The 26,128-nt window shown below is 48.4% G+C and overlaps 2 protein-coding genes across 4 annotated transcripts; one reads left to right on the forward strand and one right to left on the reverse strand.

Annotated features, from left to right (window-relative positions):
- Positions 1-894: 894 nt before the first annotated feature.
- Positions 895-13,406, reverse strand: cavin1b (caveolae associated protein 1b). Its single transcript, XM_029134614.3, has 2 exons — positions 12,529-13,406; positions 895-3,644 (listed from the first exon to the last, which is right to left on the reverse strand). Exons 1-2 carry the CDS (start codon positions 13,057-13,059, stop codon positions 2,769-2,771), a joined length of 1,407 nt encoding a protein of 468 aa, XP_028990447.1. The 5' UTR covers positions 13,060-13,406; the 3' UTR covers positions 895-2,768.
- Positions 13,407-14,955: 1,549 nt separating this feature from the next.
- atp6v0a1b (ATPase H+ transporting V0 subunit a1b) lies at positions 14,956-25,711 on the forward strand. 3 transcript variants are annotated; one of them, XM_029134611.3, is made up of 22 exons: positions 14,956-15,096; positions 16,485-16,642; positions 16,753-16,831; positions 16,939-17,036; positions 17,140-17,268; positions 17,355-17,437; positions 17,560-17,686; positions 17,765-17,847; positions 17,958-18,051; positions 18,588-18,800; positions 18,883-19,033; positions 19,116-19,255; positions 19,341-19,504; positions 19,577-19,667; positions 19,763-19,881; positions 19,970-20,186; positions 20,301-20,408; positions 21,363-21,563; positions 22,038-22,055; positions 23,128-23,245; positions 23,327-23,498; positions 24,992-25,711. In XM_029134611.3, the coding sequence occupies exons 2-22, from the start codon at positions 16,526-16,528 to the stop codon at positions 25,083-25,085; spliced, it is 2,616 nt and encodes an 871-aa protein (XP_028990444.1). In that variant the 5' UTR covers positions 14,956-15,096; positions 16,485-16,525; the 3' UTR covers positions 25,086-25,711. The 3 variants fall into 3 exon arrangements, with proteins under 3 accessions (XP_028990444.1, XP_028990445.1, XP_055360718.1); XM_029134612.3 differs by having other exon boundaries at positions 21,456-21,563; XM_055504743.1 differs by lacking the exon at positions 22,038-22,055 and having other exon boundaries at positions 21,456-21,563.
- Positions 25,712-26,128: the final 417 nt, after the last annotated feature.

Genomic DNA, 26,128 nt, shown 5'->3' on the forward strand with positions numbered 1-26,128 from the left:
CTCAGCGGGTTGACACACCGAGGCTCAGCCGTTATGATCCAGCCCTCGACCGAAACTTCACTTTCGTGCGCCACAGGTAGTCGAGTTAAACAGCTACGGCTTTAACTCACCGTTTCGGAGGATACCGTCACAGCAACACCATGGACAAACGGTGGACGGGCAGACACGACGTTTAAACCCGGCACAGGTCACTTAATGCAAGTTAGATATCACATCGCCAACTATTATATCGCCTGCTAGTTTCTGGTAAAACAGTTGTTGTTGTTGATCAGCATCAAGCATTAATGTACATTAAAAACAACTTCCGCAAACTAATTTCAAAATAAAAACCCTTGTAAATTAGAGTGCAATGTCTCGTGAATTTATTAGACGTTTGATTTTCGTCATACTTCATTCTGTATATAATAAATACTATAAATAATCTCTGTCGGCGTTTGTTTACTGTGAACCTGTAGCTTTAATGTCACCTCTTTAGTTTAAGCATGCAAAATGATTCATTTCCGGTAATATTCGCGTTTATTGCAGCCAACTTGCTGCAGTCCTTCAACTCTCCCATTTCCGCTTAGAACCGCGCCTCCAGCCCGCGCCCAGCTCCGTATCACACGCTTCTGTTTCAAAATGTCATAATTGTAGATCAAAATAACTGAGTTCTGTAGAGTATGTATTAATAAATACTTTTTTGTTTTAATTTTAGAAGTTTTGACTTTCCTACGCACAAATCATATAACAATTATTGCTCTTTCCAGCTGTCTTGCGCCGAATCACTAGCGTAAAAGTAGCGCAATAATAGTAATAGTGTAATGAAATAATAATGCACTGTTTGAAAAGCAATGCTGAATATTGTTATTATCATTCAACTGCTGTTGACGTTCAATAAAACACAGAAACTGTGGACCAAATTATTTTGTTTATTCAATCATTAGTGGTTAAAGCATTAAACATTATATTGGAGTCAGATGAGAACAAAACAAAATCAAGGACACTACATTTTGCGTTCCACCAACATAGGCCTCAGTACAGCTGCATGTTGTTACAGGTTTTGGCACACATGTCTTTGTTAATCTACTTTAAACGACTTACGTCTTAAGCCACCAAACACATTTGATCCTTTCTTACATGTAAGTGTGACAGTAGTATTTGTAGCGTTTAAAACATAGGCAGACAGAAAATTAGTCAGGTCTAGAAACTATAAATGCATAAGAAGCGCAGGCAGAAAAGGCTTTCTTGTAAATAAAATCTGAATGCACTGTGGGCTGCATTGGCAGTGATTCACATTATATACAACAAATGGACACACATTTGTCCTAGAAACTAAACTTTGACAGTATAAACCTGTGGCAATGTGGAAAACTTTCAAAGCCTTTGTCACAACTGTATAAACGTACAGTATGTTACTGTATAAACTCCTAGTTCACAGGCGCATCACCTGTTAAGAAAAGCTGTACAAAAGACGCACAACGGGTTCCAGGTTAGTTCAGAAAAACGCATGTGCATGGATGGAAATTTATTTTGATGATGCTAAAAGAATTGCAGTCAGAGCAGAACTTTAATAACGATCTCATTCTTGAAAGGCACGGAGGTGAAGATACAAAACATATTCTACATTTTCCTCATACACAGTTACACGTGGACAGCAAAGGAAATGTACATGGGAATGTCTAAATTCAGGTAGAAGCTTTAATCGTCAGCAGAGAAAACTATAATGAGCCAACTGACACTAGAGGTCAGTGTCAGGCTGCAGCAAGGACACGTCCCCTCCGCCCTCTGAACGGACAGCAGCATCAGGTGTGTGACAGCTACCGAATGCGTTGGTCCTTAACTCAGTGATTACTATGAAATGCATACACAAAGAGCCTGCAAACGAGCCGTGCCAGTAACAGGTTACATAAGCGTGTTCGTGCACGATACAGCTTGATTCCACTGTCTGTCATTAAAGAAAAAAAGCTTAGTGTAAAGTGTGATCACATATAAAACTACTTCAACAGATCTCTCCTGAAATATTGGGTTTTAAAAGGCATAAAAAAGAATAAATGTAGATTTGATGTGTAACACTATTGAAGCACAAGGACTGAAGCATTGATACATACTCGTGTGTCTATAACTATGATTTGATCATTGGTAATCTGCAACATGAGATCAGTCCGTCCATATTTTACTCTATCTAGAAACCATTTCCTTTCTTTAGCAAACACAAACCCACTTTCAAAGGTTCAATATTCTCGTTTCACTACATGAGATGTTAGTGTAGTGTTTGACCTACAAAAATCACCAAGGTCTTAAATTTGATTTAAACACAGCCAATAAAACCAAAGATGGTAAACATAACTGTGTTTATTCCAATGCTCTTTTTTTCTATTGCTAACATTGTATTGATTAAGGTAACTGCAGAGTTCTGGGGATGTGACAACCGACCGCATCCTCCCACCTCCTCTCACTTTGACACTTAAGGGTAACACAAAACCTGTAAACACAACACCAGCATATTTCCACCATACAAAGCTGATGTCACGCACTCAGACAGGGTCGAATCCAGATAAATCATCACCTACTGGCTCAGATGTGATGTGAAACACTTACCATAGCTGGGTTTAGGGTTAATATTATTAACATTTTGGTTTGTCTCACTAACCAATCAAACTTGCAACAATCCCCAGATCTCAACAGTGACTTTTGTGAGTAAAATGTTATGATAACTAATAGAAAAAAAGCTGGAATTGTTCTTTAACATTTTTGTTACCGATGGTTTTGTTCCGATCCGCGCTCCTGATCTAATCGCTGTCTCTATCCCTGTCTTCATTGTCCTCTAGGACATTGTGACCGTCCTCGTCTTCGTCCTCCTCCCCCTCCTCTTCCTCTCCTCCTCCGTTCATCATCTCCATCTCCACCTCCTCCGCTCCGTCCTCCAGCGCGTGGTCCACCACGCCGAAGGGCTCTGCATCCTGGGTCACCTCCACCATCTCGGTGCCCTGGACCACCTCCACGGCCCCCTCGCGGACCTTCTTGACGTGGAAGGTGAAGGGCGGCACCTTGTAGACGGCCGTCTTGGACCGGGCATAAACCACGTGGTCGGGCGTGAAGGCCTTCTTCATCTTGTCACGGGACGTCTGCATCTTCTGCTTGCGCTCAGGGTTGACGCTCATGCGCGTCCCCAGCTTCCCCATCTTCTTCTCTATGTTGTGACGAGTCTTCTCCAGGTTCTCCTTAGTCTTCTGCTTGGTCTTCTCTATGTTCTCTTTGGTTCTCTGCCTGGTCTTCTCCAGGTTCTCCTTGGTCTTTTGCTTCGTCTTCTCCAGGTTCTCCTTGGTCTTTTGTCTGGTCTTCTCCAGGTTCTCCTTGGTCCTCGCCCGGGTTTTGTCCATCTTCTCCCTCGAGAAGACGGTCTTCAGGGTCTGCACCCGCTGCAGGCTGCTGCGCTTGATGCGCTCGGCGCGGGACTCCTCCACCGCCTCCTCCACCTCCACTCCCTCCTCGTCGGACGAGAGGTCTACGTGGGGTTTGTCGGCCGCCTCGCCTTCCCCGTCCTCCCCACCCTCCTCCACGGCCTCCTTCAGCTCTAGCAGGCTGCCTCCTCTGCTGCCCGACACGGACTCCGAAACCTTCATAGATTTAGAGATACTGAGTTTCGAGGGAAGTTTCGTTTCATCCTGTAAAGAAGACAACATAAAGATTACATCAATGAAAGTAGAGAAGAAAGAGACAGACCTGCTAAACTCTTTTCAGCAGCTTTATTCACGAGCATTTTAATTTAATATTATTGATTTATGACGAAGAATGGATTGACCTTTGCTGACATGAAATATGTGAGTTATACGTATGTGCACAGGTACATACAGGTGAAGCCTTTCTAGTCAGAGATTGCTACATAGCAGTCATTTGACGCCAGCCCATACAGATGCAGACTGATAACAGTGAGACTCCAGGGTTGCTCGTCATGTCAGGGAAAGACACGACACGGTGAAAGGAGGCTGTGAACGAGTTTATACCTGGCTATTAAGATATTCATTGTGTCGACAGCAAACATCCACGCGCACACCCACACACAGGAATACGGGCTCTGCAGGGGGACGCGAGAGCTGTAGGATAAGGTGAGGTCTTTAGGGCTAATTGTGTTTTTCTCTACAAGCTGACACACGCTGTGATACGGAGGCACTGCATCACCTGCTGCCAGAGGCAAGAGCTCTAGACCTGGATCGAGCTGCCATGACACAAAGACATACTGTGTGTGTGTGTGTGTGTGTGTGTGTGTGTGTGTGTGTGTGTGTGTGTGTGTGTGTGTGTGTGTGTGTGTGTGTGTGTGTGTGTGTGTGTGTGTGTGTGTGTGTGTGTGTGTGTGTGTGTGTGTTCTGAACTGTTTGCATTGTGGATGAGCAAGTCTCTTTTCCTGCCTTCTCTTCTTACTTAGGTGTGTGTGTGGGGGGGGTCTTCCTCTTCCTCTTTCCATCCCATCTGAGCCTCGTCTAACTGGGATCCTCAATGGCAACTGCTTGTTGTGTGCATGTGTATTGTCATTTTCGTTCCTTTTACACTGCCTTGATGGTCAAAACAGGAACACAGCAGAGCCAGAACAAAAGACCACCGGGGAACGGTGGGGGCTTGAAGGGGAGATACTTTCCTGCTGTTGTGTGACTCGAGGAATAGCGCAAGTGGGCTGCAGCTTCAGGGCCTAGGAAAACCATCTGCCCAGCAGGAAGCTGATAGCATCAATGTGCTGGCTGGGAGAGGTGTGTGTGTGTGTGTGTGTGTGTGTGTGTGTGTGTGTGTGTGTGTGTGTGTGTGTGTGTGTGTGTGTGTGTGTGTGTGTGTGTGTGTGTGTGTGTGTGTGTGTGTGTGTGTGTGTGTGTGTGTGTGTGTGTGTGTGTGTGTGGCCAGTGTTGCTCTGACGTTATTCAGCGTGCTGGAGGTTTTACGAAGGTATTGTCGTGCAGTATCTTGGGTAAACTTGACCTTGGATGAGCAGCTGCACTCGGAGGTGTGGCTGCTGGAAAATACTGTACCTGCCTTAGTCTGATTTAGTACAAGTGGTTTTGACCTCTGGGACAGTGAGTACAGTGGAACAGCTCACATTGAGAGCATTAGACTTTCCCATTTTACTTTGCTGATGATAGAAGAACGTTGTTCACCAATAGCAGATGAGATGTCTTATAAAGTGTTACACTATATTAATGCCTGTAATTTCCGATGTTTAGCCTACAGTGTGAGCCTCTGTGCACTTTTCCAGAGATGTGAGTCTACTGTATGTGATCATTCGGCCGTCTTGGTAGCATTGCAGTGCTTGTACCTGGTGTACCAGGACAGAAGCCTTATCTTTCAGAGGCCCGGTGTTGGACTTGGAAACTCCAGCTCAGACTGAAGGAGGTCATGGGCGAATGTGTTTGCATGAAAGATTCAATAGTGTAGAATAATGTTCGTGTGTGTGTGTGTGTGTGTGTGTGTGTGTGTGTGTGTGTGTGTGTGTGTGTGTGTGTGTGTGTGTGTGTGTGTGTGTGTGTGTGTGTGTGTGTGTGTAGGACATGGAAAGAGTGTACAGGGAGCGTTCTGGCTTTGGCTTCAGCGTGTTGACTTCCTGACCCTCCTAATTTAATGGGACATTGTTCTCCGTGAAGCTGCACCAAAGGCAGGAAGGTACTTAGAGCCATGGAAAATAGGCAAGTGAGGTATGTAATGGTTCCCCGTGCGAGCGTGTGAGTTTCATTGTCTAGACGGCATGATTGCGTTCTGCCCATGGCTCTTGCAAAACATGCGCAAGGACTTGATTTCCATTTCTGGTGTATGGATAAATTACACAATGACAGTTGGGAGGGAAATTAGTTGCAAAACACACCAGCCTCTGTGTGTGTGTGTGTGTGTGTGTGTGTGTGTGTGTGTGTGTGTGTGTGTGTGTGTGTGTGTGTGTGTGTGTGTGTGTGTGTGTGTGTGTGTGTGTGTGCGCGCTGCAGTGGTTGATTCATTAAAAACATTAATAATATCCTAATCAGTGAGTCTCCCACGACTTACTTTAACTTCTGTGTGTGGCTTTATGGCTTTCAGTGGCCGGGAGTAAACTAGACTCCAATAATAAAGACAAACCCGACTCTGTCCCGCAGCAGCTAAATCAGTTTGACAGCGTAGTTTGACTGAAGGTGGTTTTAACTGCAGTGGGTAACGTGTCTGCTCTGCCTCAAACACAAGCGCTGGTGCTACAGTCAGCCTTCAGTCACTGAACAGCCAGTTCATCGTGGTTTCAAGGGTTGGACCAGACATCCACCTGTTCAGTTAGAGCCACATCTGTGGTACTGTGGGAGGCCCGGATGCTGCAGCGTATGGTGTCGTTCTCACTAAAGCCGTGTCATTGTGTGTCAGCTGCTGAGATCAGCTGGCTGCTCTCTGTGTGGTCAGCATGTCAGTGCCAGCGTGAATGGTGGCGTCTGATGGCTTTCGCAGCCTTTAACTCTCACTGGTGAGCTGACATCAGTGTTTATTGTATATGTGAGCGGACATTTGGTTTAATGCCTGCATTGGTGCAGTTCCTCGTTGTTTCCTCTCACAGCTGTTTCATTCCAGCATATCTAGACTGCCTGGGTGGAGCTGGGCTGTCAGGCGGCACGGGGTAACCATGGCAACAATAACAGCAACAGCCCCTGCCCTGTGTGGGACCGTTTGGTTCTTAAAACCATCTAGGAAATAAATAAATAAAAAGGTTTAGGTGAACACATTCCTCAAAAGGCCCGAAGCCAGAAGCAGCAGCTCAGTACATTTTAAGATTAAGTAACGAAAAGGAAAACAGTGTTTCACTAGAAAACAGTGGAGCCAGAGAGAACTGCTGCTGCTGGAGGTGTGTGTGTGCGGGACATGGAGCACATGATGGAAGCTTTCCACTCTCTGCCCACACTGCAACCACCATCAGAGAGCGAGAGCGAGAGCGAGAGCGAGAGCGAGAGAGAGAGAGAGAGAGCGAGCGAGAGAGAGAGAGAGAGAGAGAGAGAGGAATCCCGCTGTAACACACCCCTCTCTGTTTCTGCTTTCCTGTTTAAACCTCAACCACCAAGATCTCCCCTACCGCTGTGGAAAAGCTGTGTGTGTGTGGTGTGTGTGTGTGTGATACATATATTGTACTCTGGGAGCTGTACAAGCCTACATTCCATTACACACACCCGCGCAGCGAAGGGGATTTTCCAGCAATTTCAGGAAAACAGGGAATCCTCATGATAGAGCTGCTGATGTAAAAACGGAAATGAGGCCAGTCAAAGGAACACGAGGACAATGTTTTTCTTTCCGCAGGGCTTCTGATGAACAAGCCCACCCTATTTAAGTTCACGCACCACTCGGCCTATTTAGTAGCTCCTAAAAATGATCCTGTGAAAGTAAACCTCAACCACAAATTGGATTTAAGCTCAAACATCCATTTCATTCATTTGAATTCATCTCAGCATCTGATGTTCACCCTAAGTGGCCCCTGATAGATAGTTTCCTAACGAACGTGTGTGGTTAGAGTACGCGTCTCATGTGAGCGCCATGGGAAAGAGGATGATGGTCACACACTGCATGAAACTCTTGGGGGAGAAGTCTCCACTGTGCTTCTGTTTTCCATTCGTCCCCTTTAATCAGGGACATGGGACCAAAAAGAGAGAGAGAGAGAGAGATTGCTATATAAAGTGATGGCATGCCGCAGGTCCCCAGAGGGGGGAAGGAGCAATGAGTCATCAAGCCTGTTGTATCAGCCTCCGCTATATTTCATCCTTTTATTATTTTATACTTTATACACACTCTCCCACTTAATTTCATTCTCTTCCTTCTCTATTCGTCGACCCCTTTTTTGTTCATCGAGGCCCTTTCATTTGCTAACTCTAAATAAGAAACGATGCAAACCTGTGTTCACGTCTCCATGGCAACGGAACAAATATTTCCGTGCTGGATCACTGGCGCGTTTCTGATTCAGTATAACCTTGACTGATGTCATTAAGGAAGGGGGGGGGGGACTCCTGCAGTTTCTACCCCCGCGGGGCGCATTGCATTGTGACGGGGTTCAGCTTGGGCTCGGCCCGGCTGGTGCTGACGTTTCAGGGCTGCAGCGGAACCGCAGCCTCAGGTGACGTTAACCTGCCGACGCCGCCGCATTCCTCCGCGAGGCCGACTCTGATCTCACCCCATCGCGCCTCGCTGTTAATACTCGCGTTGTGCTTTTACATAAACAGAGTTGCTTTGTGGGGGCGACGTTGGCTTCAGTTCAGCCTGCAACAGTTTCCACTAAAACACGAGGGCTTTTTGTCCTGGAGCGCCCAAGAATGCGGCGCCGTCCAGGACGTCTTGAAGCGTCTCCAGGGCTGCGGACGCGCGTGCGCGAGGCAGCGCTGCCTCCGCTGCAAGACACGGCTTGCGTTTTACGACATACTTCGGGGTCGCGGTGATTCTGATCGTGTACTTTCATGCAGGAGCACAATGAAACGCACGCATGCGGTGGAACAGAACCGGAGCCCGTCATTAAAGGTTCTGCGTGGACTTTTCTAAACGTTCCCAAATGTTGGACTCTTCATAAAGTGATCCCACGCCTCTCTGACTCTCTACAGGGCTCTGGACAGTGAGGGATGGCGGCGGCCGTTCCCATGGCCACCGCGTGTTACTCTTTCCAATAACAATGGAGGTCGGTGTTTATGTAGAGATTTATAGAGCTGCAGAAGAAGTGGCCTCTTCCTCGGCTGTTTGCTCCTGTCCCGCTCCACTGAGTGCACTCATATACAGTAGAGTCCGTGGGGGGTCAGGTGGGAGGCAGGTCAGCAGAGACTCGTCCCAAGTCCTGTCTTTTTTATATTTCTCGACTTTAGTGAAGCCTTTCGAGCTTTTACAACTGTTTCGGGATAATGAGCATCATACACTACTGTAGGTGTGTCCCTTTATGCTCCTTACAGGACCTGCGAGTCCCGTTCAAACCCTGATGCGTTGCGCAGGATGAAAACAGGATGTTTTCCACTAAACAGTTAAAAGACCTTAAAAGACAGAGCTCGTCGCAATGGGTAATGGGTCCATAGCTGATCCTGGATCACGCGATCGTCTAAAACGAACCTTCAAAGAATTAAAAAGGACACTTGCAAAGACTTAACATTTGACATTTGTCACAGACATTGAAGACTTGTTGCTTTATTACAAATGCACCTCTGTTCAGGCATAATAGTCCAACTGACCATGAGAGGAGTGAGAGCTGGAATCATATGATACAGTGCATCATATGAGTAGACAATCTAATATTATTAGTGACCACAAACTCTGACTATGAGTCATTAACATCTGATTGGTGAAAATACTTGTGATTGGAAATAAGAAATAGGGACTGGTCTTTGTTTTAAAAAAGTTTGAAAGCTGAAGTGAGAGTAACTAATACAGGAGATCATGCACCTTAGCACGGCTGAGATGCTTTTTTATTAGAATTGCCTGAAGCTGTGTTTTTTTTTGCATTGCTGGCAACAGGGACACAATCCCCCCAAGGCCCTTTCCTTCCCATAATCTGACAAGTATGTGATGCTGCTATTTTTAGACGTCTCTCCCTTCTCTTTCTCTGGCCCCCGTTGCCTCTTTCTCATCGCGTCCGTTTCATCAGCGAGTCCTCGTTAATGTCTTTTCCCGACCGGCCCGACCCGCACGCTACCTGCGCGTGCTGCGCCGCCGCCAAGAATAGTCCAAGGAGCTCCTCTCGCAGCTGAAACAATGTTGGACACAATCGGCCTGTAAACGGAGCGGGGAGGGTTTCTCGCTCGCATGCCCTTATATGGGCGTAGCTGGACCTGACAGAAGAAGGGGTTCACCCTTGGTACAGTTACGAGCGCAGCATCGCGGAGCCTGTGTGGAGAAACGTGGCTTTAAAGCCTTCACACGACCTCGCTTGTAAATTCTATGGATGAAGCTGATCAATAACATTTGACTATGTGCTGCTGTTTGAAATGCACCAGAGGGTCGATGGAGGCAGCAGGTGCTCTGGGTGGTGGTGATGGGGCAAAACACAAATTCCAAAGTCCTGATTGTGTTTTTTCCATTTAGTAGATGCAGTCTCCACATCCAGTATTTGTTTCAGCATTATTCAAAGCAGACAGAGACCAAGGCCGTGGCTGGCTGTGTTGCAATGAACTGACTGTGCCTTAACGGCTGCTGTTTTAAATTATCTGTGGAGCGACACGACATTGCAACATTTGGAGAAGGAGCTTGAGCTGCAGCACGGCGACAGGTCTGCACTAGTGCACGCGTGAACATCTGAACACGACCGACATTCTTTCAGTCGAGGTGACCTGACAAATCGCGAGGTCAGCTTCGCAAAAAGGACAAAATACTGGAGTGAGGGAGGAAAGTGAAGGAGTGGCAGCGAGAGGGTTGGGTGTGGACGGAGGAGTGAGCAGGGCTTAATGTGGAGCTGTGGGGAGGCAGGAACGAGGCTGTGACTGGTTCCGCACGGGGAGGAGGAGGAGGAGGAGGAGGAGGTTAGCAGAACCAGGGATGCCTGTGCTATGAATCAGCTGTCTAAATATGGCTCCGGCTCGTCTCATCACAACACACCCATCCACTCCCTGTACAAAGTGGAGCGACCTCGCTCCGACCGGCCCATCCTCCTGGAGGGGGTCGGGGAATCTCCTCCGGCCACTGGAACTCTGGCCCTGAGCACAGCTGGGCGTGAATGCACAGTAGTCGGCAGAGAATACGTCAAAATGAGCATCTGTAGCTGAAGCCTCCTCAATCCGTCACCGGGGCGACAGCTGTTAGATTTATGAAGCCTGATGAAACTGCGGAGCCACGGAGACCCCCCCTCGAGATCGTTGGGTGGAGCGCAATCCTCCACGGGCTTGTAACTAATGATGCTGAAATGTTCCTGTGATTGATTGAATGATTTGTGACAGAACGAATACATTCATACAGTACCTGAAAATATCAGCCTGCAGGGTTTAGTTTGCATCCCCTTTGGGGTCCAGCTACTTACATGCAACTGTACCTCCCGAGTCGCTGAATGGCTTTTATTTTTTTCCGAGCCGAGCTGTGATGAATAAGCTGTCAGTACTGATAAGTAGCGGCAAAGGCCAAGTATTTAAGCGCTGACAAATTGTCCTTCGTATCCAAATAAACAGTGCTGAGTTCACTGGGGAGCTGCTGGAGCGCTTCCCTGTTTGCTTCTGATTCTGAAGGGCTCTGCCCTCGCAGGGCAACGGAGCAGCACACAAGATTGAAAACAGAACAACACACTGTGGTTTTGCCGTTTTTTTTTTTTTTTTTTTTTTAATGAAGATGAATCTGACATTATGTCATAGCTGGCGGCCGTAAACAAAGCCAGTGTTTTGAGTTAGCGAGGGAGCCAGCGATAGGCATTTCAAGGGGGAGTTTCTTACGCCGCGGGTCCCGAGCGCTTCGTTTGAGCTCCGTGGAGCTGGAAACGCGCACGGTGTTCAGTCGTCTGCATATCATTAGACGCAGAGTAATGGGGGAGAGCCACCGGCTCGCGACCCAGAGACCGGGGGGAACCGAGCGAAGCCGGCCCGGCCCACGTCGACGTCTGGGTTAAGGGTGGAAACTGTGAATGTTCTTGCACCACGGTGCAAAAAGCTGCAAGCTATTACACATCACACTGCAGCCTCACAGGCTAAAAAAAGAAACAGGGTTCTCCTCAACTTGCCTCAAAGAGGAAAAAAAAAAAAACCTTACTCGCTCTCACTCCGTCCCCTCATCCCCCTCTCTGCTCTCCTCTCTGTTACTTCTTGAGCTTGCTTGTGGTATTTTCCATCTTTGTTTAAAAAAAAAAAAAATAAGGAAAGAGTGAAATGACTTTCCGAATGGATTGGAGTTGGGCAGCCAGCGAGCTTGGCTCACATGTGAAGGCTTGTATTCTCCACTCCTGCACATAGTGTGCTATGGAAGGAAAATATCTGCAAGCCGCTGGTGGTGGGACCTCCAGAGGGTTAGGGTGGGGCAGCGCTCACAGGTATTTAGCCCAACACCCCCAGAAGAATGAAGAAGGATAATATATTACTATGTAATAACGAGATCTAGTCAGTTGGGTTTAGATTTTGTTATGTAATAACACAAAGGCATTAACAAATGGAATATGGCAAATGGAAGTTGTGTTTTTACTAGTCTTTTGGTTTTTGGAGGATTTTAGGGCATAAAATGATGATTAATGATGTTTAAAATGATGGACATGAAACAGCTGCATTCACAGCTTGACCTTAACTGACTGACTTAGAGTTAAAGCAGCAGGTCAGGGGGCCTGGTTCGGTTCGTCGGAGCCTCAGCACAGCCTTCAGCCACTCCCTGGAATCCTCCACACCTCAGCAAATCCACCAACACCTCTCACACACACACACTTTTCCCTGACACCAAAACGCTGCCGAGATCATGACAGTGGCACAACTTTCGCGGCCTTAACGTTCGTTTGGGTCACCTATGGGCCACACCCATCCCCCAAAACCAGGGGGATGACCAAATCCACATGAGTCACGTACGCACCCATCCTCACCCACGGTCTCTCACACACACACACACACACACACACACACACACACACACACACACACACCCACCCACCTGGTAGATCATGACTTTGAAGTTGCGTCTCTTGAGCAGCTCGGCCTCGTTGCTCTCCAGCTTCTTGATCTGGCCCCCTTGCTTCTCCAGGGTGGCCCTCACCGTCTTGACGTTGATGCTCACCTTGCGCACCTTCTCCATCATCTTGCTGACACTGTTGGACGTGGTGCTGTGGCTCTTGGCCAGCTTGGTCAGCTCCCCCTGGATGCCGGCCACCGAGCGCTCCATCTCCTGCTGCCGGGCCTCCAGCCCGCTCTGGGTCTGCTGGATCTGGTCCACGGCCCCGATGATCTTGTCGAGCATGGAGAGCACCAGGACGCCGTTGGCCTGCGGGTCCAGCTTCTCCGCCTCGTTGTTCTCCTCGGCGGCGTCGCCCTCGGCGCCCGCGGGAGACAGCTCCTTCTTGGCCAGAGCGAGGGCATCGTCTTCGTCGTCTGAGGGCGGGAGGTTGACCTCATCGTCTGAGATCTCAGTGAAGGTCTGAGGCTCCAGATGAGCACTTGAGGATTCCAGTGCTTCCATGGCTGCCATGCTGGTACACTATACGTCTATTGATTTAGATGAGTCGTTTTTCTGCTCTCTCACCCACTTCCCTTCACCTCTCCACAACTCCAGCTGTTTTCCCTTCGTCTTCTGAGCGGACTTATCTGCCTCTAGCACACATTCATGCCCTTCGCGCTCTGCCTGTCCTGTCCACAGCGAATACCTGGATTGGGGCCAGTGTCGCGGGGAGCGGCCAGGCGATGCAGGATGCTAGCACACGAGCGGTAGGATGAAAAATGCCACACCAGAGTGAGGAGCCCTCCAATCAAGCCACAGCCAGCAGGGTTCGCTTCTGACCGGCCCCGCTCTCTCCACCGGACTATCCCCCCTCTCGTCAAACCCCTCCTCGGCTCCTCCCCAGGTCCACACACATGCACCGGGCGCAACTCCACCCACAGCGCAGGGTCCAGCCCCTCGGTGATTCAGAAACACACCCCCTGGGTCTGACTGTGTCCCATCAGCGTGGTTAAAGCAGTCAGAGCGTGTATACAAGCTGAGGCAGGATCCACTCTGCTTCCTCCCTCCCTCTTCCCCTTGTATGCAGAGGGAGGCAGGGGTGTTTAATACGGGACGACACTGGGAAGGAAAGGGAGAAAAGGCCATAAACAAGCCAAAATTGGAAACACCGCCATCCTTTGATCATTTTTGCCTCCCAACAATGATACTGCTAAATAAAGGAACTGTGACTTATTCATTTCACGGCAAAGAGGATGTGCAGAAAATAAAGATTTCGGGCTAGACTTAAAATCAGTCAGTTTTTACATTTGAAATGAGTGGAAAGCACCTTGTAGTCATTACCTTCAGATGCATTTCAGTGGCGTTCCCTCCTCTGCGCTACCCCTGGAAAAAATATTCAAACCCATCCAAGTTATGAAAACCACATGGCACCCGGCAATGAGTCAGAAAGCCGCTTTGAAAAGTTGTTTTCTGGGTAATTTATGTACATTATGGGAATTCGGGGCTTCCAAATTGGCCGGCTGGCAGCTGGCCAGTGTCCCGGTTTAACCTCTATACAGTGAACGGAGGGGAGGCTGTTTTCAGGAGGAACTTTTTAACAGGATCCCATTAATACCGACTCAACACTTGGCCTGTTGTGCAGTGTTCCACTGCATCTGGTGGAGGAAAACCCTGTTCTCATACACAAGAGAGAGTTTGACAGCATTTTATTTCAAGTAAACCAAAGGAAGTAGCAGCGCACTTACATAATAAAGTCACCGACCTGCATCCTTGTATCTATGTGACTCACTAATGCAACTTTTTGCCCAATGACATCATGTTGCAGGAAAATCCGAACCGGAGAGAATTGTGGCTCATGGTTTCCACATTCCCGTCGCGGCCTGGCTGGAGTACGACAGCTCCAGGACTCATTCAGCCTGACATACAGTAGCTCTGCAGAAAAACCACAGCGCCCTCTTCATTTGAATGAGACCACTCTGCCAACACAGAGGACTCCAGCAAAAACACAGCATCTACTTGAACTGCAACGCATCGTGCTGCCTCCGCCAGTTAAATATATGTAGTTGTGCAGCTAAAATATGTGGATGAAAATGACATATTTCTAATGGTGACATGGAGCCTGAACAGTTAAATACATCCTACGTTTATACCGTGTGAACGATACGTTCTCTATAAACCACACAGGCCTATTCCTATTCGGCCTAATCTTAATCCTGGATCAGTCAGACGGATTTACAGGGGTTTTACAGATTGGCTTCCGTTTTGTGTTTTCAAAGTAAAAGCATACGTACGAAAAACATCATAAGGTTCTTAAACAACAGAACTCAACGCGCTGAACGTTTTATATTAAAGTACATTTGAAAAGCATGACTATACCTGGGTTGTGCAGGTTTGGAGTAAAAAGATGGACGGTATAGAGAAATACAATGTAGTTTTCAAAAAAAGGATTTTTCCATTGCATTTCCGGGTGAAATGTGTCTCACTTGATGCACCTTCCTAGACCGTGCAGCATCCAGCATCCAAGGGGGGCTGACAGGTTTGCTGCGGCCGACGCTGCGGGTTCTAAAGGTGAGTAAAATGAAATTTTGTCATTTATGAACGTGAACACGTGAAGTCAGGACCATGTTTAAAGCTCTGGGTTCGTGAGGAAATCAGGAATCAAACCTTCGCGTCCTAATCAGCGCTAGGGCTGTGGTACGTCGGTGCTCACTGCTTCCGTCGAAGACGCCGCAGTGATGTGTTTCCGAATGTATGGACCTTATTTAAATATTACATCATACGAATGGAGCCTCACGTATCTACACGTTAACATTAAAAGACTGCCGTCGGGCCTTTAAACTGCTCATGGCGTTACAGTCTATGAGGAACGCAGCGTTCGTTGCTACGGTCATTAAGCGTCGCTGTGACAGATGCTGGCGGAACCGGAGGCCGGAGCATCATGGCGTCCTTGAGCCGTGAAGGGCAGCGCAGCATCAGCAGCAGCAAGAGGAGGAGGAGGAGGGATGCTGCGCTAGCTTCATGGCGGTCAGGACCAGAGGAGTTTCCATCATTTGAGTCTTTGTCACGATTTTTGTTGCCAAAGCATTTGCCCTGTGAGATTGAGCTCTTGTGTCGCTGGTATTGCGTTATCATGACAAGCAGGGGGGTGTAACGTATAATACAGAGAGGATTGTATCATATATTAGGAGAACAGTATCCAACACAGCATCTGCACCAAAAACGAGTCGCCATCCTTCACTTGGCTGAAAATTGAAAGAATAAAAGCCAGTGCGACACACGACACAAAGCACTCCCTGAATTAAATGACCACTTGTATATTTGTAACTCACGAGGATCAGAAGCGCTTGTTCTGTGATCAACCCGATCTTGGTCTGACGAAGCCCCGTGTTAAAGACAAGCACCGCCGTGTCAGTCAGACAAGCCGAGGCAGAGGCAAAGCCCTGTTGCCACTCGTCCGCGCTTCCACCGACGCCCCTGGAAGCGAGTGGAGCCGCATTAGAGAGCGTTAACTGGAAACCTGTCAGCGCTGTGGCACCAGTTGCCCCGTGATCGATGTGCGAGAAGCTGACGGACGTGCCGCTCATATTATGTCCATTATTGGTCTAGCAGCACCCGATGCTTCACCTTAAGTAGAACCTGTCTCCGCAGTAAGAGGAGGTGAGTTTCCTGCTTTACCTACTGTGGGAAGGTCCATGCTCTTTGCATTCTTGGGTTAATCATACAAGTAAATGAAATATGGCACTAACGCAAAACAGGCGAGCGGCTGAAGCGTGTGACGTCAAAGGCTGAATATTTCTTTCTGTCTGTTTACAATGGAGGATTCTGGAGGTCTGGCTTAGCAGCTTTGAGCAGATGTTGATACATCTGATATGAAGATGAGCCCAGTTACTTTATGTAAAACCTTCTCTGTGTAAAAGCTCTGTTGTTGTGATCGCGGGTCCTTTCTGTCTGCGCAGTGATTCCTCATTCTAGCTGAGCTTGGACGGTGTCCATCATCATGGGAGAGCTCTTCCGCAGTGAGGAGATGACGCTGGCCCAGCTGTTCCTCCAGTCGGAGGCGGCCTACTGCTGCGTGAGCGAGCTGGGAGAACTGGGCATGGTCCAGTTCAGAGACGTAAGTGCCCGTGTCTAAATGCGGAGGGGTGATGTCACACGCTTCATCCGTGAGGATCAGCTCCAGATTCTCCATATTAGTAGCTTTTAAATGTGCTCCTTCGCTTGCAGCTGAACCCAGACGTCAACGTGTTCCAGCGCAAGTTTGTGAACGAAGTGAGGAGGTGTGAGGAGATGGACAGAAAACTGAGTAAGTGATGACCCAGTCCCAGTCCCAGTCTTGGTTCTGATTCACATGTGAAGCACATGTCATTTTACATGAGCATTGAGCTTGGGAGCACAATCTCTGTTGAACAGGGTTTGTGGAGAAGGAGATCAAGAGAGCCAACATCCCGACTGTGGACACTGGAGAGAATCCAGAGGTGCCGTTCCCCCGAGACATGATCGACCTAGAGGTGATGGATCACGCGTTCAGATCTTGTCCTTACTGACCAAATCATTTCCCTTAAACGACTGGCTAACGGTGAGTGTGTGTGTGTGTGTGTTTGCGACTCACAGGCCACGTTTGAGAAGCTGGAGAACGAGCTGAAGGAGATCAACACCAACCAGGAAGCCCTGAAGAAGAACTTCCTGGAGCTGACGGAGCTCAAGCACATTCTCCGTCGAACGCAGCAGTTCTTCGACGAGGTTCGCTTTGTGTCACACACACACACACGTACAGACACACACACACACAGCACGTTAGCGAATTAAAGTCCTTTTTTCGCTGACAGATGGAAGATCCCAACCTGTTGGAGGAATCGTCAGCGCTGATGGAAGGCAGCGAGGGGGGGCGCGGGGCTCCCCTCAGACTGGGGTAAAACATACAACAGGGCAAATCAAACCCATTCAAAAGGCCCACAAATATCAATGGCCGGTAAAAAGTCTAGTCCCCACTCTCGGATCCACACCGTGACCTTGTGTGCTCTTTCTGTGCAGGTTTGTGGCCGGAGTGATCAGCAGGGAGAGGATTCCCACCTTTGAACGCATGCTGTGGAGGGTGTGTCGCGGCAACGTCTTCTTAAGGAAGGCGGAGATCGAGGACCCTCTGGAGGACCCCACCACAGTGAGTACACGCAAACAGCTTGGATCCATCTGACATGTCTGTGTTAGCGTCATACCTAACGCACTGTCTCACCGCCAGGGAGACCAGGTCCACAAGTCAGTATTCATCATCTTTTTTCAAGGCGACCAGCTGAAGAACAGGGTGAAAAAGATCTGCGAGGGGTATGTGTCCCGTCAGGCACACAGTGGTGTTTTAAAGGCAGTGACTGAGTGTGTGTGTGTGTGTGTGTGTGTGTGTGTGTGTGTGTGTGTGTGTGTGCGTGCGCTTGCAGGTTCCGTGCTTCCCTCTATCCGTGTCCAGAGACCCCACAGGAGAGGAAGGAGATGCTCGCTGGAGTCAACAGCCGCATCGACGACCTCCAGATGGTACGTTAGTGTCCTGAGCCTTTATTTGCATGCTATTTTGCAAGCTTTATTACATGAACCAGACAAATGCAGGATCTGAGCATGAAAGCGAGACAAGGGGTGGGTCGGCGTATTGTTTTGGCCACACACTAACTAATATATCAGTGTTAAGTGTAAGAATTCTGTGAAAGTGTCAACAAGAAACTAATCATATGCAGGAAGCGTATGATCAGGCTGCTGCTTGTTAAAATAAACTTCCAGTGAACTTCCTTAGCTTTATTGTGTAGTAGCTCCTATCAGTGAAAGACCTTTGTCCTGTGTTTGACTGCTGGGGTTTCCTAAAGTTGCCCTTATTAAGTCTGGAAAAAAGCAGCGGTTCTGCTTGAGAGGCCCGCTGGGCCCTGACCCTGCTAACAGCCCGCAGTCTGTGAGGCTCAGCTAAAACAGATCCCTCCACTCTGCGCTGTTGGAGAAAATGAGCCCTGCACTTTCAGGGTGACACCGTGTAACATCCAGCGGCTACGACAAACTTCATATGATTCTCGTGTCCGCCTCAGGTCCTGAACCAGACGGAGGACCACCGCCAGCGGGTTCTGCAGGCCGCGTCCAAGACCATGCGCGTTTGGTTCATCAAGGTGCGGAAGATGAAGGCCATCTACCACACGCTCAACCTGTGCAACATCGACGTGACCCAGAAGTGTCTCATCGCCGAGGTGTGGTGTCCTGTGTCCGACCTGGACTCCATCCAGTTCGCCCTGCGCAGAGGGACGGTACGCGCCATTGTTTGCTGCTCAGCTCTTTCTCATTGTTGCTGCCGCTGAGTCCTACAATGAGGGGACGTTTGATTGACAGGAGAGGAGCGGCTCCACGGTGCCGTCCATCCTCAACAGGATGCAGACCAAGCAGACGCCCCCGACCTTCAACAAGACCAACAAGTTCACATCTGGCTTCCAGAACATCGTTGACGCCTACGGCATCGGGAACTACCGGGAGATCAACCCAGGTGCTGTTTATGTTTATATCTGAGAGGATGGGGTCGTTGTGAGCAAGGTGTTCAAGCCTTTTGATGGGTGGGCCTCTCGCAGCTCCCTACACCATCATCACCTTCCCCTTCCTGTTTGCCGTGATGTTCGGCGACATGGGCCACGGCCTGCTGATGACCTGCGCCGCCCTCTACTTGGTGCTCCGCGAGAGTCGCCTCCTCGCCCAGAAGAGCGACAACGAGGTGCGCTGACGTACAATACGGTCCCAAAGCCCCCGCGGCGTCCCGGCGCCCAGCTTGTGACCGACCCCCCCCCGTGTCTTTGCAGATGTTCAACATGGTGTTCGCTGGCCGCTACATCATCCTGCTGATGGGGCTCTTCTCCACCTACACCGGCATCATCTACAACGACTGCTTCTCCAAGTCGCTCAACATGTTCGGCTCCGGGTGGAGCGTCCGGCCCATGTTTGGCCCCAAAGGAGCCAACTGGTCGTAAGTCCAGTATTGTTTTACTCTATGTGTTAAACTTATTCCCTTTTTTAAACCCACCGTGATCTATTTCAGATTTGAGACACTGGAAGTAAATTCAGTCCTACAGCTGGACCCGGCTGTGCCCGGTGTGTTTGGTGGACCCTACCCCCTTGGAATCGACCCGGTGAGGCCTGACTGACCGCAGCCCAACAGGCTAATGCTAACAATGCTAAGTAACTCCTAACTAAAAGCCTGCCGCCTGCTGTGGGGTCTCTGCAGATCTGGAACGTCGCCACCAACAAGTTGACCTTCCTCAACTCGTTCAAGATGAAGATGTCGGTCATCCTGGGCGTCATCCACATGCTGTTTGGAGTGTCTCTGAGCCTCTTCAACCACCTGTGAGCCTACTCATTTCTTCACTATTGGTCATTTTGCAGCACATTTTGAAGCATATTTTCTTGTCTCTTCTCTGGTTTCTTCCTACAGGTACTTCAAGAAGCCACTGAACATCTTCCTGGGCTTCATCCCAGAGATCGTCTTCATGTCCAGCCTGTTCGGCTACCTCGTCCTGCTGGTCTTCTACAAGTGGACGGCGTATGACGCCTACACCTCCAGGGAGGCTCCCAGCCTGCTCATCCACTTCATCAACATGTGTCTCTTCAACTACAACGACCCCACTAACAAGCCCCTCTACAGGGGACAGGTGCCCCGCCCACTTTCCCAGCTTGCTGCCCAGCCTGACGAATCTATATTCAGTCTCTCTACTGCTGCTACACGTGTCCAACAACTGCTAACCTCTCTGTGTTTGAATCTGTAGATGGGGATCCAGGTTTTGTTGGTGCTGATTGCCCTTGCATGTGTACCATGTATGCTGATAGTGAAAACTTTGGTGCTTCGGCGCCAGCACCTGTGGAAATTGCACCTGGTATGTGGATCTGAGCCTGTCTAGAACCTTACCGCCACCTTTGCTGTAACGCTATTCTCACTCCTGTTCTGCCATCAAGTCCAGTTAAGTGGTGTTGTTTCCATTGCAAATCAAAACCTGCCTTGGAAACAATGATGATTTAATAGAAAGTGCGGTCGCCATAGCAACTGACAGAGTGCTGCTTCATTTTGTTCCAAAATTTTCTTTCCAAATTCTTTATATGTGAATATGACATATAGCGGCCTGCAGCATTCTGAGCGTTCACTGGTTGAGTTAAATGCAATATACAGTAGGTAAAACGGAATTATTTATTCCATTTTTGTTATTATTAGTTATTACCAGTCATTTGATCAAATTTTTGTGAGTGGATTTGAAAACATAGTCTCATCTCTTTTATTTATAGACTGAAACTAGAGTTTCCTCTTTCCCTAAAGGGAATATTTATGATGCTGCCCATGCATCTACACCATGTTAGGAAGTCCATTCAAAGCTTTAATGCTGTATTCATGCAGCATTAACTGTTGTACAATACATTTAAGTTACATACATTAGCTGCTGTGCCAGAAGTAGCTCTTAGTTAAGGTTTAACTCAGTCAGTGAAATTATGTGTAATTATTGAAAAGTTTTATATTAAAATATATTCATCACCCACAACATTAAGAGCCTGTGTGTGTTAAACGGGGCCAGGTCTCTCAGTGATAAGCAGACTCTGATCCTACTGCTGTCTGCAAAGCTTCAGCCTGGTTTTAATGTTGTGGCTGATTGGTGTACATTAGCATTAGATTCAGATATTGCAATTTGCTAAACTGGTAGATTTGGATTTGTCAATTTGGATTGGCGGCCTTCATTCATTGTTTTGTGTGACTTGTGGGAGTGGAAGCAAATTTGAGAAGAAAGCATTCAACCTAAAGCTTGCTTTAAGCTAGACACAGCTCTTGTGGCTTCTGTATCTAGTCCCAGAAGAGGGAAGAAACCCCTGCAGAGAATCTAGAGCAATCTTTAGAGCAAACAGACGTGTCCTCATCATGCACCGGACTCACCCAACAGGGCACGCAGAAGTTCGGCGGGGTGCGGGTGGGCAACGGGCCCACGGAGGACGAGGCTGGCATCATGGATCACGACCAGCTTTCCCAGCACTCAGAGGAGGGGGATGAGGTGAGCTGACAGATAACCTCCATAACTCAGCCTGAACCTGCCACAGTGTTGCTCCCCGCACCTTCTCAAGCACATCCTCAGGGAAAGGGGGGGCGGGGACGTGCTAGTGCAGATAAGAGACGGAGTTTCCATTAGATATTAGCAAACAGGAGAACCAGGAAAAGGATTTTTTCTAATTTGCCCCCCTCTGTTTTTCTAGCTCTGACTCATTTGTTTGGTATCTCCCAAGTTTCCTTGCTCGTAATTCATCGGCGTTATTCCATGCCTCTGATTTTCCATGTAGATATGAAAACAGTGTTATAGAATTCGACATTGCATAATTCTGGGGAAATGTAGCTGCAACACTATCAGGCTCAGCCATAGAATGCACCTTATACATATAAATATAATAAAAGCGAGAAATGTCTAAAGCTGATTTCTGAATTGATGCGGTTTCAAACGTCTGACGCTAATCTGTGACTTCTTTCTTTAAAGCACTCAGAGGAAGAGCCGGTAAGAACCTGAGACCGGTGTCTTAGTCTTAGCATGCCTGCTTGTTCTGGTTCTTGTCTTGCTCGTGTATGCGTGTATGCGCCTGCTTACACCTCCTCTGTTCCTCAACCGGTGAACCCTGTACCAGGCGCGCGTGTGTGTGTGTGTGTGTGTGTGTGTGTGTGTGTGTGTGTGTGTGTGTGTGTGTGTGTGTGTGTGTGTGTGTGTGCGTGTGTGTGTGCGTGTGTGCGCGCACTGCAGGTCGTTTAAAGTGTAGGACGTTGTTTCTATTATTTGGGTCTTCGCTTCTAATGTAAATCAGACTGAGTGGGAACAGCCACACTTCTACAAACATCAGCGACGGCTGAGGTAGAGTCTGCATGTGGAGCCGTGCATCTACCTACAGCCTCACACTCACAGAATGTGTTGACCGTTATGTCCCGTTAGCCGTTGTTGTTTTTATTAGTCACTTCTGGTGCAGCGCCTTTGAATGGGAACAATGAGCGCTGCCTCCATGAACTCTTTTTCATGAGTCCAAGGACAAAAGAGAAGCATGGAAAGAGGAAACGAGACCAAACCCAGCGAACAGCGCTGTGGATCATCAGGTTCCCGTGTTTCCCCCCTCCCGGCCCACTTCAGACAGGAAAGGTTAGCGTTGCTCCAGGATGGAGCAAATTGAGGAACTCTGTTTGCTTTACAATACACAAACAAGTCCGTGCGCTGTGATCCTGCTGGGGAGAACGAACAGAACAAACCCAAACAAGACAGATGCCTTGGCTCTTTGTTTTCTGTCTCAGATGTAGACGCCGCCAGCTCAGGAGGCAAAAACGACTCATTTACTCTGTTCAGTGTTGTGAGGTGGTTGCTACATGGTCTCTTTATCATATATTTATACTTGCTTTTACAAATAAACTAACTCCTAACTCCTACCCCACTATGAGGTGTCCTTGAGCAAGGCACATCCCAGCTAGGGCCTTGAGGACAGCTGTGGGGACCAGAGCGTGTTGAACCTCTCAGAGGGGCGCTTGATTTACTCTTTTGCACGTCCTGCGCCACACCGGTTACCACCGCTAACGTCTTGTGCCTCCACCAGTTTGACTTTGGGGACGTAGCGGTCCACCAGGCCATCCACACCATAGAGTACTGCCTGGGCTGCATCTCCAACACCGCCTCCTACCTGCGCCTCTGGGCCCTGAGTCTCGCTCATGCACGTGAGTAGAAGCAGACACGCGTGGGCGAACGCCATTTCCAGCTCGCGCGCCGCTGACGTCTTTGTGTCGCCGCGCGCGCAGAGCTGTCGGAGGTGCTGTGGTCCATGGTGATGCACCTGGGCCTGTCCTCCCGGAGCGGCGGCGGGTTCTTCGGGCTGTCCATCGTCTTCTCGGCCTTCGCCGCCCTCACGGTCGCCATCCTGCTCGTCATGGAGGGGCTGTCGGCCTTCCTGCACGCCCTGCGTCTGCACTGGTAGGACTGCCTCACACACACACACACACACACACACACACACACACACACACACCGACCTGCCCCTCACGCTACAGGTCGTCGGCCGTACGTGCGCGGGAGGAATGCTAGCAACAGACAGCACCCCCCACACACACAGGTTTAAACTGGGAGCGTACTGTACGAGACTCCATAATCCGACGCGCCCCGCAGCTCCATCGCCTCCCAGCACCGTCTAGGAGGATCCGGCACACACCAGGGCGAACAGCGCAGACGCGTTAAAGATAATTCAAATCTGTTCTTAGAAGTAATAGAAAGGTTTTAGCAGGTGGGCTTCTGAGAAGCTGAAGCACAGTGTTTTTCTTGGACAGATGTGTGGGGTTAATGTTTAACCTGCGCTGTCAGGTCTGATTGTTTACAGTAGCTCACGGTGGAATCTGTATGTCTGTCCGCCTCCGTCGTTCCCATAAAACCAGTGGAAAGTGATCTGAGGAGCGCGGCTGCCTTCTATCCGCACGCATGTTTTCCACTGCCGTGCGCCGCCGTACCTGCGGGCGACGTTGCACAAAGCCCGCGGTGATGGAATAAAGGTTAATCAGCGGCAGCGAGATGAATCACAGCATCGACGTGTTCTCGAGCGGTCGAATGAAAAGATGGAGAATGACTCCGGGCCAAACAACGAGGTCTGTGTGAACGTAGGGAAGCAGCGTCTCTGCTAAGGTTAAAGGGAACAGAGAGTGTTTTTCACTTTCGCTGAGGCGAGTACATGGAAATAGTCGAGATCAGTGCAAAGGGATCCTCCGCTCCGCCGTCCTCTCTTCACACACTCTTGCTGATGAGCTAGCCGTGACTGCTTTTTTCCCCCCTCGCAGCCAAGTGGCAGAGGGGATCTCTCACCGCTTGCCCCGCTTTACGCGTTGCCCTCTCACGCTCGTGGCAGGTCAGGCCTGAGAGCGAGAGCAATCAGCGGAGACGTCAGGTTGCTCTTCGGAAATATTTGCCACAGCTGGGAGACATTCCTGGCCACTCCCATCACTCACGGAGCCCAGGAACCACCAGGATTTGAAGAAAACACCCCATCAGAGGTTGCCTGAGGAACTGAGAATGACATGGACAGAGTCAAAAGCACAACTGCAGACCTATTAAACACTCAAATGAGATAATTATGGCATGAAACAAGAGATAAAGCAGCTTTTTGGTCTTCAGGCACTGTCTCTTTCACAGTCAGCCATAATATAGATACAGGTTCTTCTAGTTAACTTTATAGCTTTTTATAGTTTATTGCAGACCTCTCAAAGTATTTAAATTCCTACGTGAGCAAAACAAGCAGCCTCAGCGTCTGAGCTCCCAGACAAAAAAAACAAGCATGGAAAAAATTAGTTTGCTGGAGTGCACCCATACCGAAATACATCCTATACTTTATATACCAAAGGTTATTTAATTACTGCACCAAAGGCATCAGTCAATAGAGCCTACTTATAATGGTGTCATGTCTTTGGACTTTTTCTTCTCAGGGTGGAGTTCCAGAACAAGTTCTACTCCGGCCTAGGCTTCAAGTTTGTCCCGTTCTCATTTGAGAGCATCCTGGAAGGACGATTCGACGAGTGACCGGGCCCAGGGTCCCCAGCCTTCACATCTCTCCCCCGCATATTTGTGTGTGCATGAGCTCATGTGGAGCCCTCTATCTCCCTCTAGTGGTCACTAATGGTCATTCGCGTTTGTAAGCTGTTGTGTAGTTTTACTGGTACAGCATCCTGTCCCTGCCCTATGATCAGCTGATCAGTCAGAGGTACACAAGGTACCGTCTCAGATGAATTGGAAAAGAATTCACCTGGAATCCTGGGAAAAAAAAGTATAGTCATGAAACTACATTAAAGGCTGATGTTAAACTCCTTGAATGTGGTGACACAAAAACACAACAATATTTTTGAGAAGGCAGAAGAGCTGATATCGTCTGTACTGTGATCTTCCTCATGCTAATATTTGGTGTAAACATGTGTGAGTTAAATGTGAATGGATTTGATTTGTCTGATGATTGAACCTGTTGCCGTTTGAATTTGATTTTCATTAGTTGTCTTGCATCGGAAAACAGACTTGAGTTGTTAAGTTTGGAATGAAATATGTTTGCGTTTGATGCTAAAAGGATTCAGAAGAACAGAGCCTTTGCCTGGTCAGTGACTCGTGACGTGGAAGATAATGTGTTTGTGATCAGTAATAAAGAAGCTGGGGATTCATTGTGTGCCTTTATTTATCCTGCTCTGTTTCTCCTGCTGTTCCTCCCACTACTTCAAGTTCATATTTAGTGATTGTTAATATGCAGAGATTTATGATTATCAATGCCATTAGTATCCGTCAGTCTACGTCTGATATGTACAGGTAGTCTGGCTAAATTCACTTTAGCCACTGGCTCTGAGTCAGTGCATTATCTGTACCGACAGAGGGCGCTACGCAACAAGAACAAACCGACTTTCGAAACGATCACAATGTGTGTCAATAGACGGAAATTAAACGGATGTGTATTAAAGGTTAGAATATTTTATGAATAGAAGCCTACATTCAGCACCGTTTACTTATGATTACTATCATTGTCTTTCAAAGGGGGCGAGTCAACTGATCATAACTATACATAGTAAATTTTATTTTAAAACTTT

This window comes from Betta splendens, chromosome 19 (genome assembly GCF_900634795.4).
Source record: "Betta splendens chromosome 19, fBetSpl5.4, whole genome shotgun sequence".
NCBI classification, from domain to species: Eukaryota; Metazoa; Chordata; class Actinopteri; order Anabantiformes; family Osphronemidae; genus Betta; species Betta splendens.